Source organism: Thermobia domestica, chromosome 7 (assembly GCF_964235325.1).
Source record: "Thermobia domestica chromosome 7, izTheDome1.hap1.1, whole genome shotgun sequence".
In the NCBI taxonomy this organism is placed as follows: Eukaryota; Metazoa; Arthropoda; class Insecta; order Zygentoma; family Lepismatidae; genus Thermobia; species Thermobia domestica.
The window spans coordinates 163,178,087-163,192,661 of record NC_137460.1 but is presented as its reverse complement, the minus strand read 5'-3'; the positions used below and the strand labels follow the sequence as shown (position 1 = coordinate 163,192,661).

The following is a 14,575-nucleotide window of genomic DNA, read 5'->3' as shown; positions in this document are numbered from 1 at the left end:
ATTTGTAGGTGTTACTACCAGCACTTAATTTGTATTCTCACTAACACTTCACTTGTATTCTGCAATTTCGCTTCAAAAATCCAAAACCTCATTCCAATTGTAAGGTACACTGGTGGTAGTCATTACTACCCCGGATGAATTTAAATCAGTAAACATAGTACCATAAATCTCAAATCCTTCCTTGATCATTTGCCACAAACCCCGGACTTCAGTTAGAAATTCTAGATCCAAATGAAATCCGTGAGTTTTTAAAAAATTACCCTGTATATATAATGCTTTTTCTATATATGTTCACAGAGTTATTCAGTTTAATTAAACGAAATGAAAAACAAAGTACTTATTGGAAAAAAACAATTCTGTTATACACCGGAAGCTTCCCGAACTACTCTACATAACCACTGCCTTCACTTAAACATTTGTCGTATCTGTTCACGAAGTTTAGAATTCCCATGTTATACTCTTGTACCGCTAGTCCATTAAACCAGGTAGGTGGTCATTGCATTCTCCAACTTTTCAGAACTTCCAATACGTTTACCGTCCAGAAACTCTTTCGCCTTAGGGAAAAGGTGGAAATCTTTAGGAGCAAGGTCCGGACTATAGGGTGGATGATAAAAAATTTCCCATCCAAATTGATCCAACAATTCCTGGGTTGCAGCACCAGTGTGATAGTAGGGATTGTTGTGAAGAAGCACAATTCCTCCAGAAACCATTCACCTTTTGTTTTGGATGGCTCGCCGTAGTTTTCTGTCTCACAATAACGATTTGGATCCTAAAGGTGTTTTTGGGTGGATTTTATGAAAAAAAAAAAAAAAAGAAACACTAGACCGGCAGAATATAACATGGAAATTCTAAAACCCGGGAACAGATACAACCAATGTTTAAATGAAGGTAGTGGTTATGTAGAGAAGTGAGAAATTTCAGGTATGTAACACAATTGTTTTTTTTTTTTTTTTTTTTTCAATAAATACTGTTTTTCATAACTAAACGGTCTATACACACCACAACTAAAACTCATGAAATCATTTCAACCAAACTTGGTACACGTATGATTTACAATCTGGGGGGAAAATGTGGATAGAAAGGGGTGACATGTAAAAACGATCGACAAAGGCAGATATTAATGTCGAATCCATACTTTTCGGGCTCACTGATATGAATACTGACACTCGTCACGTCGATATGAATAATGACATTCGTTAAGTCCAAGTTCAGCCTCCAGTGTGGGTAAGACACCCCTAACACCCCCAGGGTGGGGTCAGAAGGGGTAACAAAAATAATCGAAAATGGCCTACATTAGTGCAATCCATAGTTTCCGAAATCACTAAGATGAATACAGACACTCGTGATGCACTTTACATCCACGTTCAACCTCCATTGGCATTATACATGAGAGGAGTGGAAAATAAAATATCCAAAATGACCGAAAAACAGTGTCGAATTTATATATAGCTATATATAACTTTTGGAGTGGGCAAAACGGCTGATCCGCTTAAAATAAGTTTTGGAACATAGTATCTATCTCCAGGTAGGTTTTTATTATGTCACTTCGATTAAAGTTCGTATTCTATTGGGCAAGGTCTTCCAAATGTATGCAAATAGTAGAGTATCTTATGGATTATTATTATTATTATTATTATAGTTTCATTGAAGTGGGTATCGTTAGGGAGAAGGACTCAAATATTTATCATACGCCTATTCTCCCGTGCAAAGAACCAGTATTTCAGTTAGTCTTGATATAAAACAAAAATAGTTTCAACATAAAAAAAAATTTAAAAAAAAACTTTTTGGGTTATTTCTGCTCTTCTTGTTTATACTAAATAGCTCTTCATGTTAACACTAAATATGGTAGTAATACTGACCAAAGTGTTGATTAAAAAATACTCTCTTAAATTGAAGTTACCATGAACTCATATGTGAAGTAGTAAAAGTTCTCAGAATCAAATGCCTCAAATAATAATCATCTCTCATCTGGGACTAATACCTACAGAAAGTTTTATTCATATCAGTCCAGTGACATGCGATAGACAGTTTGTAAGAAAAATACATGATGATTCCAAACCTATGTATCAAACTTTATAAAGGTCAATATAAAGTATTGAAGTAAGGTGAAGAGTATATATATATATATATATATATATATATATATATATATATATATATATATATATATATATATATAAATAAAATATCTGATTTATTTGGAATTATTTTATTTAATATGACCCGTTAACAGTCAAATTAGAATAATTTACGAGTATTATAGTTTAAGTTATTTGCTGCTGCTGTTGATGCACGCTTTGTTTCTTCGAGATGCTGTACAATTCACTGTACTTGTACAAAATGTCAGTCTTTATATGAATATGCACTGTACAACTTACTTCTCACTAGACGTTTTCTCAGGTACTATTTCACCCACCCAGTCCAAGTATGGTTTATTTCCTCCTTGTATCTGGAATTACAAAACAGCTTTTTAAGTATTAAAGATGAGATACATTATAATGCACCATTCTTATATTCATACATTTTTAGTGCTGTTATACTTCCAGAGCTGAGATTATTGTGTTTCAGCTGGAGAAAAATAAAACTAACAGGACAGGTTGGTTGGTTCAAGTATTGGCGAGAGAAAGCATTGAGGAGACAAATTTATACACGTATAATTCCTTTTAATATATCGGTGGGAAGTAAATAACTCCCTATTTTAACCTTTACCTGAATATACACTAATTTTAACCTTGAAGTATCGTAACACAGCACTAAAAAATATGGATCCATATTATCTTTTATTCCTACTAAACTTAGTACACATTGCAATGAAACTTACCTTACTTTATTGTCTCAAGCATGCCATACTTACGCTTTTTTCAGATTCTTTGAAGCCGCAAATATGGCTAGATAGATTGAATATTGAAGAGAGAGCCAAAATTGCAGCAAAGTTTAACTCAGGTGCAACGATGGTGGAAGTCTCAACATGGGAGACATGCTGTTCTGAATGCAAAACCAATAAAAAACTGCCACAGAAAATTACTGACTACCGGAAGTGCCCTGGACATTAGGAGATCAGATAGGCCCTAGACTTCAGTATCAGAGGAAACGGTGAACATAATGAGGGAAATGTTCGAGCGAAACTCTTCAAAATCAACAAGACAAGCTGCACGAGATAATCGCTTTATGCTATGTTATGCGTATTATTCTCCACAAAGAGTTACATTACTAACCATGAAAGCCTCATTATATCGTATCTATGACTGTGATAGGCGTATTGAATTTTGTGAAATGATGTTCGGGTAACGAAAATAATCCAGACCTGTTTGAAAACATTCTTTGGAGTGATGAAGCTGTTTCATGTGGCTTCGTTACTGGTAATAATATCCATTACTATCAGATATTGATCCCAAAGAGATAACTCAAAGAACTCAAAGTAGGCCGAAAGTAACAGTGTGGTGTGGATTAACTTCTTCCCGCATTATGACCCTATTTGTTGAGAGTCACTATCAACGCTGAACGTTAGCTACAAATGTTTAATTTTGCATGGCCTACAAGTTTTGAATGGAACGAGAAACATGAGATGCTATTCATGCAAGATGAAGCTCCTCTGCATTATGCCTTGAATGTTAGAAAATGCATTAACAAGCAGTTCCCAGGATGCTTTCTATAGGCCACTGAGTTTCCACAGAATGACCAGCAAAATGTCTAGACCTCATCCCCATATGATTTCATTCTATGAGGGTGGGCTACAACGATAACGTTGTATGTATCATTGGCAATCTGTGCCTATCTTCAGAAAGGGATCAGAGGCGAATTATGTGAACATTATAATGTATAAAAGAGAAAGAAAGATATATAGAGATTTCGAGATTATTATTTTGTAATCGGTAGTTAAAATAAGAATTGTTATTACTATAGCAACGATATAAATAATTGTATATGTACGTAGACATCTTGACGGGTAAATAAGTGTGTGTATGAAGGTCTATATATTTTGTTATATGTGCAGAAAAGTTAATTATGTACACTTCTCATGGTCAAATATTAAAAGCCAGTTAAGAAAGTGATAAATACGCGTTGTGAATTATTTTGAAGATTAAATAACGAACCAGGACAGACCTCTTACAAAAATTGGTGCCTCACCACGGGAGTTATATAAAGTGTCGTTTCGAAGGTCTAGTAAAAACGGCATTTCAACGTGACCTTAACATCACTATATTAAGAAGTGGAAAAGTAATTACACGAAATGTGGCAATGAGTACAGAAAATATAAATATGGTTGATGAACAAAGTGTGAATCCTGCGTTGACTCCGAATGACAATTTGGCATATATTCTAAAAGACTTGGCCCAACAGATGAAAAACCAGGCTCAACAGATAAGAAACCAGTCCGAACAGATGAAAAACCAATCTGAGCAAATGCAACATGTGAATGAAAAATTCAACCAGCAAATGCAACATGTAGATGAAAAATTGGACCAGCAAATGCAACATGTAGATGAAAAATTGGACCAGCAAATGCAACATGTGGACCAGAAATTAACTCAGTTAGTCAACGAGTTTGATGAAAAATTAGTAAAATTGAACCAACGTAATGAAGATAGATGGGAGCATGTGCAACATCAGTTAGATCAAATGAACATACATGTGGTGGAAAAATTCGAAAAGTATGAAGAAAAGATAGAAAAAGTCGTACAAAGAAACACAGAAATACAAGAATCCCTGGATGTTTTAAAATCAACAATCAACACCCATGAAAACCACCCATGAAGGTACTCCAAGATGAAGTTAATTTCATCAAAGAAAGATGCATTCCCGGAACTTCATTCCAGGACACCGAAGGCATGAGTCATCCTATAGCCACAGGTTGGGTACCTGATCATCCTCCAAGAGCAACATTGGAATTTGTTGAATCATCGAGCGGTGCAGAGAGTAGTGGCGGAGAAGAACGAGAGAGAAAAACATCCAAACGCAGACGCATTTCCAGTAGAGGTATGAAGACATCAACAGGTAATCAGTTGCGGTTTAGCGAAGTAAAGTCGCTCACAAAGTTTAGTGGTGTGCCAGGAGATATACCCGCTAGGGCATTTCTCGAAAAATTCCAGGATGAATGGGAGCTCATCGGTGTAAATGAGTCTCAATTCTTAAAACTATTACCACATATTTTGTTGCCACCTTGCTTGACATGGTTTAAGGCTATTAGAGGTAGTCTTCATTCGTATTCAGATTTTAAGAATGCTCTTCTGTCAAATTATGAAAACGATTTTATGGTAGCCAATAGAGATGCTGTTTTGCGAACGAACCACTACAATCCAAAGTTACCCCGTAGTATTACTGAATTTGTAGTATCAACATATCATGAGCTGAGATCATTAAATCCGAACCATCCGGAATCCCGAATTATAGCGTCAATTAGGATCTTATTGCCATTCAGACTACAACAGTTGTTAATGTCGGCTCAGTGCATTAATTTCAATCATTTAATTATGCTCATTCAAAGTTATGAGAGTCAATCTGCAATTCAGAATAACAATAAGATGCAGGATAGAGGTCAGGGTAATTATACACGTAACCAGACACAATATGCATCTGTTCGTAACGTAGATACACAACCTGAAAATGATGCTAATGTTCGTAGTTTCAATAATAGAATGAGTAGCTTTAATGGTACCGGAAATCAAACGCAACCCAATTATAGAAATGGAGCCAGAAATTTCAGAAATAACAACAGGAATTTCAGTAGGAATAATAATTATCGTCGATTCTCACAAAATCAATTTGCAGATGGCAGGAACTTCGTAAATAGGAATCAAAATATGGTAACAATGCCTAATCGCTTAAAAAATACTATAGATTGTGGGATTCAATGTGACTTAAATGAGGTTACAAGTCAACGTAATTTAAACTAGAATGTGCTGATGTGGAAGGGGTTGAACCAACGTCGGCATCAAATACTTCAGATCAATTTTCTGATTGCGAAACTAATCTAAAGCTTTTAGATACTAATATGTTTATCAATATATACCAATAGCTAACTGTTTTTGGAGATTTGATGATGATATGGATGAAAATTTAAGTAACATTGATAAAGATTTTGTATTCTTAAAAACTTTCTGCACGGCAAGAACTGATATAACAGTTAATGAAATTCCTATTCACGCATTAATTGATACCGGTGCTACAGTTTCGCTTTCATCGTATGCCTTCTGGCGAGAAATAACTAAGGACTTTTCGAACCCAAGATTACAAAAGGTAGACAATTTGTTATTGGTTGACTATATCGGTAAACACAAAAAAAAAAGGTGTTAGGTAAAACTCAAATTGAAATAGGTATACAGAACTTTAAAATTATGATACCTATATTAGTTATTAATGAGCTAAATGAAAAAATATTAATTGGCTTAGATTTCTTAACACAGCTGCGTACCATATTAGATTTCGAGAACAAAACTTTCACCATAAAGACGTTAGATGATGTTATTGTTCAAAAATTAATTCCTGCACAAGACAATATTGCATCGCAGAGTCAACCTTCTGGAAATGATGTTTTTAATATTAAATTTGACAGATTGAAAGAAAATAATGTTAATGTGGTAAATGAGTCGTCAATTATGAAAGATGATGATTTCTTCTACAAGCGTGTAGATGAAATTTTAAATTCAGTAAGGTCATTTGATGAGGAAATTGCTTCATCATTTAGAGACATACTTTGTAAACATAAAAGGGTATTTTTACGTAGACCAGGATGTTGTAAAGACTTTGTACATGGGCGTGCCCGCCGGGGGGGATGAGGGGGACGCGTCCCCCCCAGAAATTTACCAGAGGGGGATTGTCCCCCCAGAAAATTGTATAGTAGGGATTTTTCCTATAATATTTCGGCAAAAATGATGAAATACTGGAGTGGGAACATCGATTGTGAATTAATGATTCCCAGGGGCGTCATTTGGGTAGGACAGGTGGGGGCAATTGCTCCCCCTGAGTTTGACAAATACATGTTTTAATCAATTGAATACTAACATACTAATAAAAAATCTGAAATTTTTATGTAAACAGAGAATCTTGCCCTCTCTAGAAAAATCTGAAATGACGCTACAGGTGATTCCTGGAATGAGAAAAGAATTAACTTACAATTTCATTGAAGGAAATTCTGCATCAATTACCAGGGTATACAAGTGAAGTACAGAACGTAGCGAGACTATATTAGCTACATCGGAAACTATTATAAAGCGTGCACACGTTCAATTGCAGCAAAAATAGATTTGAAATATACATTTATGAAAATTGTAGACTAGCTGAAAATACGCACTTCTTAGTGTGACTTTTTATTTTGCACAGCTACCGCTTTGTGAAAGTATTACAACTTGCTTCCAAGCCAAAATATTTCGAATCTCACTTAGTACTTGAAACTTTTCATGCTCAGTTTTAAGTATTTCTGCCTTTTATCTTTTGTCTTCCAAGAAAACGGTAGCTGCAAGGAATATTGCACTACAAAAAGAAAAAATACGGAATGAAACCTTTTTATAATATACCGACTCTTAGTGTATCGGCTACGTGTAAAAGTAGCAGCACTGTTGCGGCAACCTCGACAAAATCGATGGATGAATCATATTACAACACGTGTGTTTAACTTCAGAAGTGTAATTGAAAACCTACCTAAAGAGACCTTTTTCTTCATGTGTGGGTGTGTAGGTCTCTTTGCACGTTCTTTCTAAAGTATTGTTCATCTTCGTCAACTGGACTGTGTCCGCGTGTGCTTTTCTGTGCCACTGTTTTTGAGAAGACGTGTTTTCCAGTCTATTTCCTCCAACAGTAATGTTGTTTATACAGCTTTGTCCATGTGTGTGAATATAACATTGATCTGATTTTTTTATTTGTTGCTTCTGTTTAGTGTTTTATTGTGTGTGTGTGTGTTTACAATGGATAAATTTGTCATAAGAAAAAGAAAAGAAGACAGCAGTGTGGGACAAAGCAGTACCATTATTGAAGAAAAAAAGAAGGAAAATTTAATTGATAGTTCAACTGATGCATCGCAACCTCAAACTGACAATGGAAATTCGAATCTCCGGTCACCATCATCATCAGTGTTTACTCAATCTCCATGTCTAGCAAGTGGTTCAGATTCTCCCCACCCTCTGAACTTTTCAAAGCCTAATCAACCTTTAGTGTTGCCTACAAACTTTCCACAACAGTATCTGAAAGGTCGAACATTGAAATTTGTGTCAACTTGGTTCCAGACATTTCCCTGGCTGCACGTCGATCCAAACAATATTAAAGGTATTTTCTGTTCTTACTGTATGGACTTCTTGAAAAACAATAAAGAAAAAGTTCTTATTAAAAACATGGAAGACGCTTTCACTACTGTTGGATTTTGCAACTGGAAGAAGGCTAAAGAGAAACTCCGTATACACGAAATTTCAGAATGCCATAAACTGGCTGTACTGTGCTACACACACAGGAAAAATCCAATAGAAAACCAACTAAACAAACAAGTTTCAGATGAACAACTGAAAGCCAGGAAATGCCTGGAAAAAATAATTTCAAGTATACGCTATCTTGCAAGACAGGGACTCGCGTTTAGAGGATATGACTCCAGGTCCGGGAATTTCTTTCAGTTGATGAGCCTTCGCTCTGAAGATTTCCCACAATTGAAGAGCTGGATAGAGGGAAACAAGAAGAGATGTAATTTCATGGATGGTAAAATCCAGAACGAAATTCTGGAAATCATGGGCAGAGAAATTGTTTTTCAAATATGTAACAAAATCAAATCTCAAAACCCTCCTCTGTTCTCTATCATGTCTGATGGTTCCTGTGATGTGAGTGGTGAAGAACAATTAAGTATTTGTGCCAGGTGGGTTGATGAAGATCTCTGTCCTCATGAAAGTTTTCTTGGGCTCTACAGTATATCAAAAACTACAGGTGAGTTAATAGCTTCAGTTATTCTAGATGCGATGGTGAGACTTCAGCTTCCCATTGCTCAACTCAGAGGACAAGCTTATGATGGCGCTCGAAATATGAGTGGTGCAAACATTGGTGTTCAATCTATAATATGTAAACAGCAACCTCTTGCCTTCTACGTACATTGTGGAGCTCACTGTGCTAATCTTGTGGTTAAGGATGCCTGTAATGCGTCAGAAATAGTGAGAAACTCTTTGCAATGGGTGCATGAACTAGGAGTACTGTTTTCGCAGTCACTTCCAGTGAGGTCAAGATTTTCTGCTCTGATCGAGGCTAATGCTGCTGGTCCCGTCTCAAATATTGTAAACATTAAACCCTTGTGTCCCACTAGGTGGATTTGTAGACTCAGTCAAATAACAGGAGTTGTTGAACATTATAAAGAAATTCTTTCTACGTTAGAAGAGATGAAGACTGAAGGAAATGCAAACACATCTCCAGGATCAGCAGCTGGGCTTTTGCGGCTTTTTGAAGAAGGATCTACACTTCTTGGGCTCATAATGGCTAGAGATATTATCAGTAGGTTGGAGCTTCTTAACAGGACACTTCAAGGCCCACATCAAACAGCTTCAGGTCTTATGAGTGCTGTTGACTTTGTTTATACTAGCTTCAACGTAATGAAGAATCATTTATTCGCATTTTTGAAGAAGCCAAAAGGAAGGTAACTGAATTTGATTTGGTACCCATTTCACTTCCAAGAAAGAAACGAACACCACAGAGGCTATCTGGCCCAGCAAAAGAATATCTTCCTACCACACCTGAAGAATTTTACAGAAATGAATACTATATGGTTGTTGACAGTGCTTTGTGTGGTTTAAGAGCAAGATTCAACCAAGAGGGACTGGAAAAGGTGAAAGCAAAAGAAGATGTTCTCCTTGGTCATGAAGAGAACGCTAATTGGGATGAGATATCCAAGTACCCAGAGATTGACTTATCGTCATTCAGAGTAGAACTACAGATGTTTCATCTCAAGTACTGCCCAAAGACGATCACAGACGTTGTGACGATTCTGAAGGATATGAACGTAGGTGTAAGGTAAGTAAACATGTTTTAATTATTTATATGCTTCCACTTTGTTTCCTACATTGTCACATATAGTAAAAAAAATGTCTAGCTTCTCCATTTCTATGCAATAAATTTAAATTATGTGTGAGAAACTAATAACTGCAGAGATTAAACTTTGAAGGCACTAATGACATTGTTTAATTTGGAACTCAATAAGGTATCGTAAATTTCATTTAAGTAAAAAAAAAAAAAAAAAAAAAAAAAAAAGCGTGCATTGAGAAGTTAAAGTGTCATCTTTCATTACATTACTTCATTGTACTCTAGAAACTGTATTTGCAAGGTGACCATAGCACCCTGGTCACTGGTATTGCAGGCTAACGAGGCTCTGACGTCTGGAGACACAGCTAGTATAATCATCTATAGTGTTACTTCTAAATTGTGCCGTTTTGTTATTGTCTTGTGTTTATGTGTACTGAATACTTCTTTACAGCCTCAGTTTTTAATCTTGATATGAATTTGAGACCGGATTCTAATTTTAATTTTTGAATTGTTAAGGGGCAATATCTTCATGTCATTGACGGGCTAAATAGTCTACGCTGCTTCAGAGCCCAACCAAATTTTAATTAATTAATCAATCAATTAATTACGTGAAGATTCAGAGCTGAATTACAACTTTAGAGGACCTTTGGTGATCAAAATGTGTAGGGCTATTATATTAATAGTAGAGACGGGCAGGAGTCGAGCTAAAACTCGACTCCAGTCGAGTTTCGAGTCAAGTCAAAGGTAATTTTCTCGAGTCGAGTTCCGAGCAGAGTCACTGTTTTGAGATTGAATTTTGAGTGGAGTCGAGCTCGATAAATGGCTCACTCGTTCAGCACATTTTGAAATCATGACCTGATTAGATTGGAAAGCGAAAGCCATGAGAAATGTAAGTAGTAATGTGAAATACTTTTAATGTTGCTCACGAGAGGAGACATTGCTCACTTCTCGTCTCGTCTCAGTATCGAGACAACAATGGATTTTTTAACGAGACAGCCTCAAATGTCATGAGCACCAATATAAGTATATACTACAGTTCTCACCATCAAGGCTGAGACCTGCACGTTAGAACTTTGAACCCAAGCAGAAGCCCAATCAGGGCAGTGATGTCAACCATCTCGCCTCGGTTCAACTGATCAAACAGCTCTATTCGGCTCTGTTGGGATAATCCATCGGCTCGACTCAATTATGCCGATGGGTTAAGCCATTTGGTTGGGACGAGCCATCGACTCGGCTCAATTGAGCGATAGCTCAAGCCGACTCAGTTGGGATGAGCCATGAGCTCGGTTCGGTTCAGGTAAGCCACCAGCTCGAACCGGCTCGCTTGAAGCGAGCCATCGGCTCAGTAGACCTGACATATGTACGTTTTTTCTGAGCTCGGCTCTGTGGCGAACAAGCCGTGAGCCGACCTATTTAAACCAATTGCACCATTTGAAATCTTTAAGTTTTATGACCCACGGTTATGCCGGCTAGGCTAAAGGAGACGGCGATGATGAGAAATTAATGAAATGGTGGAATGAAGAAAGTGGGGGGAAACGGGAGAACCCAGAGAAAATCCACGCACACGGTGTTTGTTCACCCAAAGTCCACTTCGCGCGAGCTGGGATCGAATCAGGGATCTCATGCAACAGAGAACCCGCGGCCCCAGTTGCATCATTAGAGTCGACACTGACGATTTAACATGTTCAAATTTATCGAGTTTATTTGTTCGCCGGGAGTCAGGTGTCGCTTTTATGGAAGTGACTGCATATCTGGCTCAATGGATCTTTTGTATTTGCGTCTCGGCTGTGAAGAAGACTAATACGAAACTAAGTACTTGTACAGTCAAGTGCAAATTTCCAACTCGAATAATTTATTGTAAGCTATATTGAAGAATTAATGGATAGAAGCAGTGTTTAATAGTTTTCGTTGATTCAGGTAGGTGGGGCCGTGGTCCCTTGCCCTCATTTGGGTATGACCCTGGAACTCTAAATCGCCTCCTTAACTCTGAGAACTTTTTGCGCATACAGAAAATGAACTGAGAAAAATTTGCTCCTACCGGTTGTTGAAACCGATGGAGGCAAAACTTGTTGAGAATAGAGCCGGGACCGCGCACATAGAAGACAAGTATATTCGCCATTTGGCAGCGAAGAGGTAGAAAAAAACTGTTCCTAGTTAAAACTTCCTTAACGTAATTAATTTTCACTTTAGACCTATATACAAAACTCGATTACAGATACAATCGCATATACTCCGTATAGCCCGGTATAGATAACAAATGCATTCACCAAGAAATTAAGTCAATGCAATAATAATAATAGAAAAACCTATAGGAGAATCTCGATAGATCTTTTAGATTTAACTGTTTGACATCTGCCAACAACAATGGTTCGTGCTTTATTATATTTATGAAAGTGCAACAATGTGGTAATGTTCGAATAGCGGCAGGTTCAACAGTTGACATCTACTTAACGTGAAGCAAAGGTTCAGTTGTTATTTTCTCTCAGCTTCTGGGTGAAGAGTTGAGTTGATTTTGAGTTTAACCTCCCGTTCAGGCTATATGAGACGTGGACCTACTAATTAACGTGGAATCCGAACCACATGAGCTCCCGCCGGGAATCAAACTCTGACCTCCCACGCAAAGACGCTTACGCTAACCGCTTAGCCACGGAGGAGTTCTTCTGGGTGATGAGATGTCAAGGAATGCACATCTCCTGGGAATGTACTTTATGTCCTAGGGCAATTAATTTGGTGGGTCCTATAAACGTATGACTCCATGCCTACCATCACCCTCCTCCGGAACATAAAACCCGGAATCTCGTGAACGATGTCCTTGTGTCTTAGACTCCACGACTACCGAGATAAGCAGTCAGCTAGTTTTTAGTATTCAGATACAAACCGCCCATCTTTCATGTTTATACATGGTGTTGTAATAATAATAATAATAATAATAATAATAATAATAATAATAATAATAATTTGTCGTAGAAGTAGTAGTATTATTCATAATAATTATATTGACTATGTCGGATACTTGAAGAGAGTACTTAAAACTACACACAGGATTTAGTTCGTTTTGCCTCGACTCGACTCGAAACTCGACCCGAGCTCAAAGATGTCTATTTTGAGTAGAGCCGAGTTTTAAAGAAGACTCGCTCGAACTCGCTCGTGCCCATTCCTAATCAAGAGCAACAGCTCTTGTTTATAAGGAAAAATCTCAAGGTAAAGTAAGCATTAAAGTATCCTATATGTACTTCCCTTTTTATTGTTAATACAGCAGCGTTTGCAGAGCAACCTTACTCAGCGTACATGCTATTCCGTAAATATGCCAGTCCAATGAAAAATGCAAAGGAAAGAAACAATCTCCAATGATAAATAAAGATACAATTTGTTCTTCCGACCGTTTGCAGATGTCAAAAATGTCTTTACATATCCACGTTTATAGTAGAGTTCAACATGGTCCGGAAGTGGGCGTGCCCTGATTGGTGTTTTCTGACGGATTTGGTCCGGTTTTGGATCGTACCCTTACTGGTGCCTCAACTGGTACGAATGGTATCAAATACACTGTTGTGATACAGCAGGACGGAGCACCAGCGCACTTTGCGATTCACGTGCACAATTACTTGAATCAGACGTTTCCTGGCCGCTGGATTGGAAGAGGTTGTGCATCTCCACCAGCTCCCTTTTGCCTGGCCTCCAAGAAGTCCCGATCTGACTACACCAGACAATGTTCTCTGGTGTTTCATAAAGCAACTAGTAAGAAACACTCGATATCACACAATGCAGGAATTATGAGCAGCTGTGGAACACGCCTTCACCGTCGTGTCTCCGGAGTATCTTCGCAAAACATCTGCGAGAACTTGGCGCAGAATTCAGCTGTGTTACGACATGGATGGTGATCATACCGATGTTTATGACACTTAAGACTCTTAAGACTTCAAGGTAACTGTGTACAGACATTCTACAATAACTAACACTATACTGTTGAAACTAAAAGGGGGTACGCCCACTTCCGGACCACCCTGTAGTTAGTTTGAAAAATGGAAAGTAGGTACTACTAATGTCAATGTAATTAATAATTTGAAATTTTATTAGTACAGAAAATTAAAACTATTAACTAAGACTTGCAATGAAGAACCATCTTTCGGATTTATATTTTAATCTCTAAAAGATTAACCCTGGAACTCCAGACATATTTTTATACCTTTGTGTACCAGTCGGGTCCAATGGACCCACAGTAATATATTGACACCATCTAGACATATAATTAAATTTTGGGGAGAAAATGAACAACGAAATACTAAATTATGTCATTTTTGCAAATGTATTTATGACGAATTAATAAAATACACTTGGTAGTTATCGTAGTTATACCGTACACTAGAAATATGCTAAATTAGCAGTATTACTATTTCTTTATATGAACTCAAATAGAAGTTCTAATTTTTAGGCATAATGAAATAGTCAACCTTTTATATACACATAATAAAAAATTTATTACAAGTAGCAAATATTTGCTTCCACAAAACTGAAAATTACGATCCCTTTGCCTTTTCTTTTGCATTTGTTAAGGTTAGTGTACGAAACATTTTTCACAAACAACTCTGCTATGCTC

General features: G+C 37.1%; 1 protein-coding gene across 1 annotated transcript in view; it reads right to left on the bottom strand.

The window, feature by feature from the left end:
- Positions 1-2,193: 2,193 nt before the first annotated feature.
- LOC145690551 (protein CutA homolog) overlaps positions 2,194-14,575 on the bottom strand; it is a 106,880-nt gene continuing 94,498 nt past the window's right edge. The window contains exon 7 of the mRNA XM_081765542.1: positions 2,194-2,449. Coding sequence (XP_081621668.1) covers positions 2,375-2,449 — 75 coding nt within the window. The 3' untranslated portion in view covers positions 2,194-2,374. The remainder of the gene's footprint in view (positions 2,450-14,575) is intronic.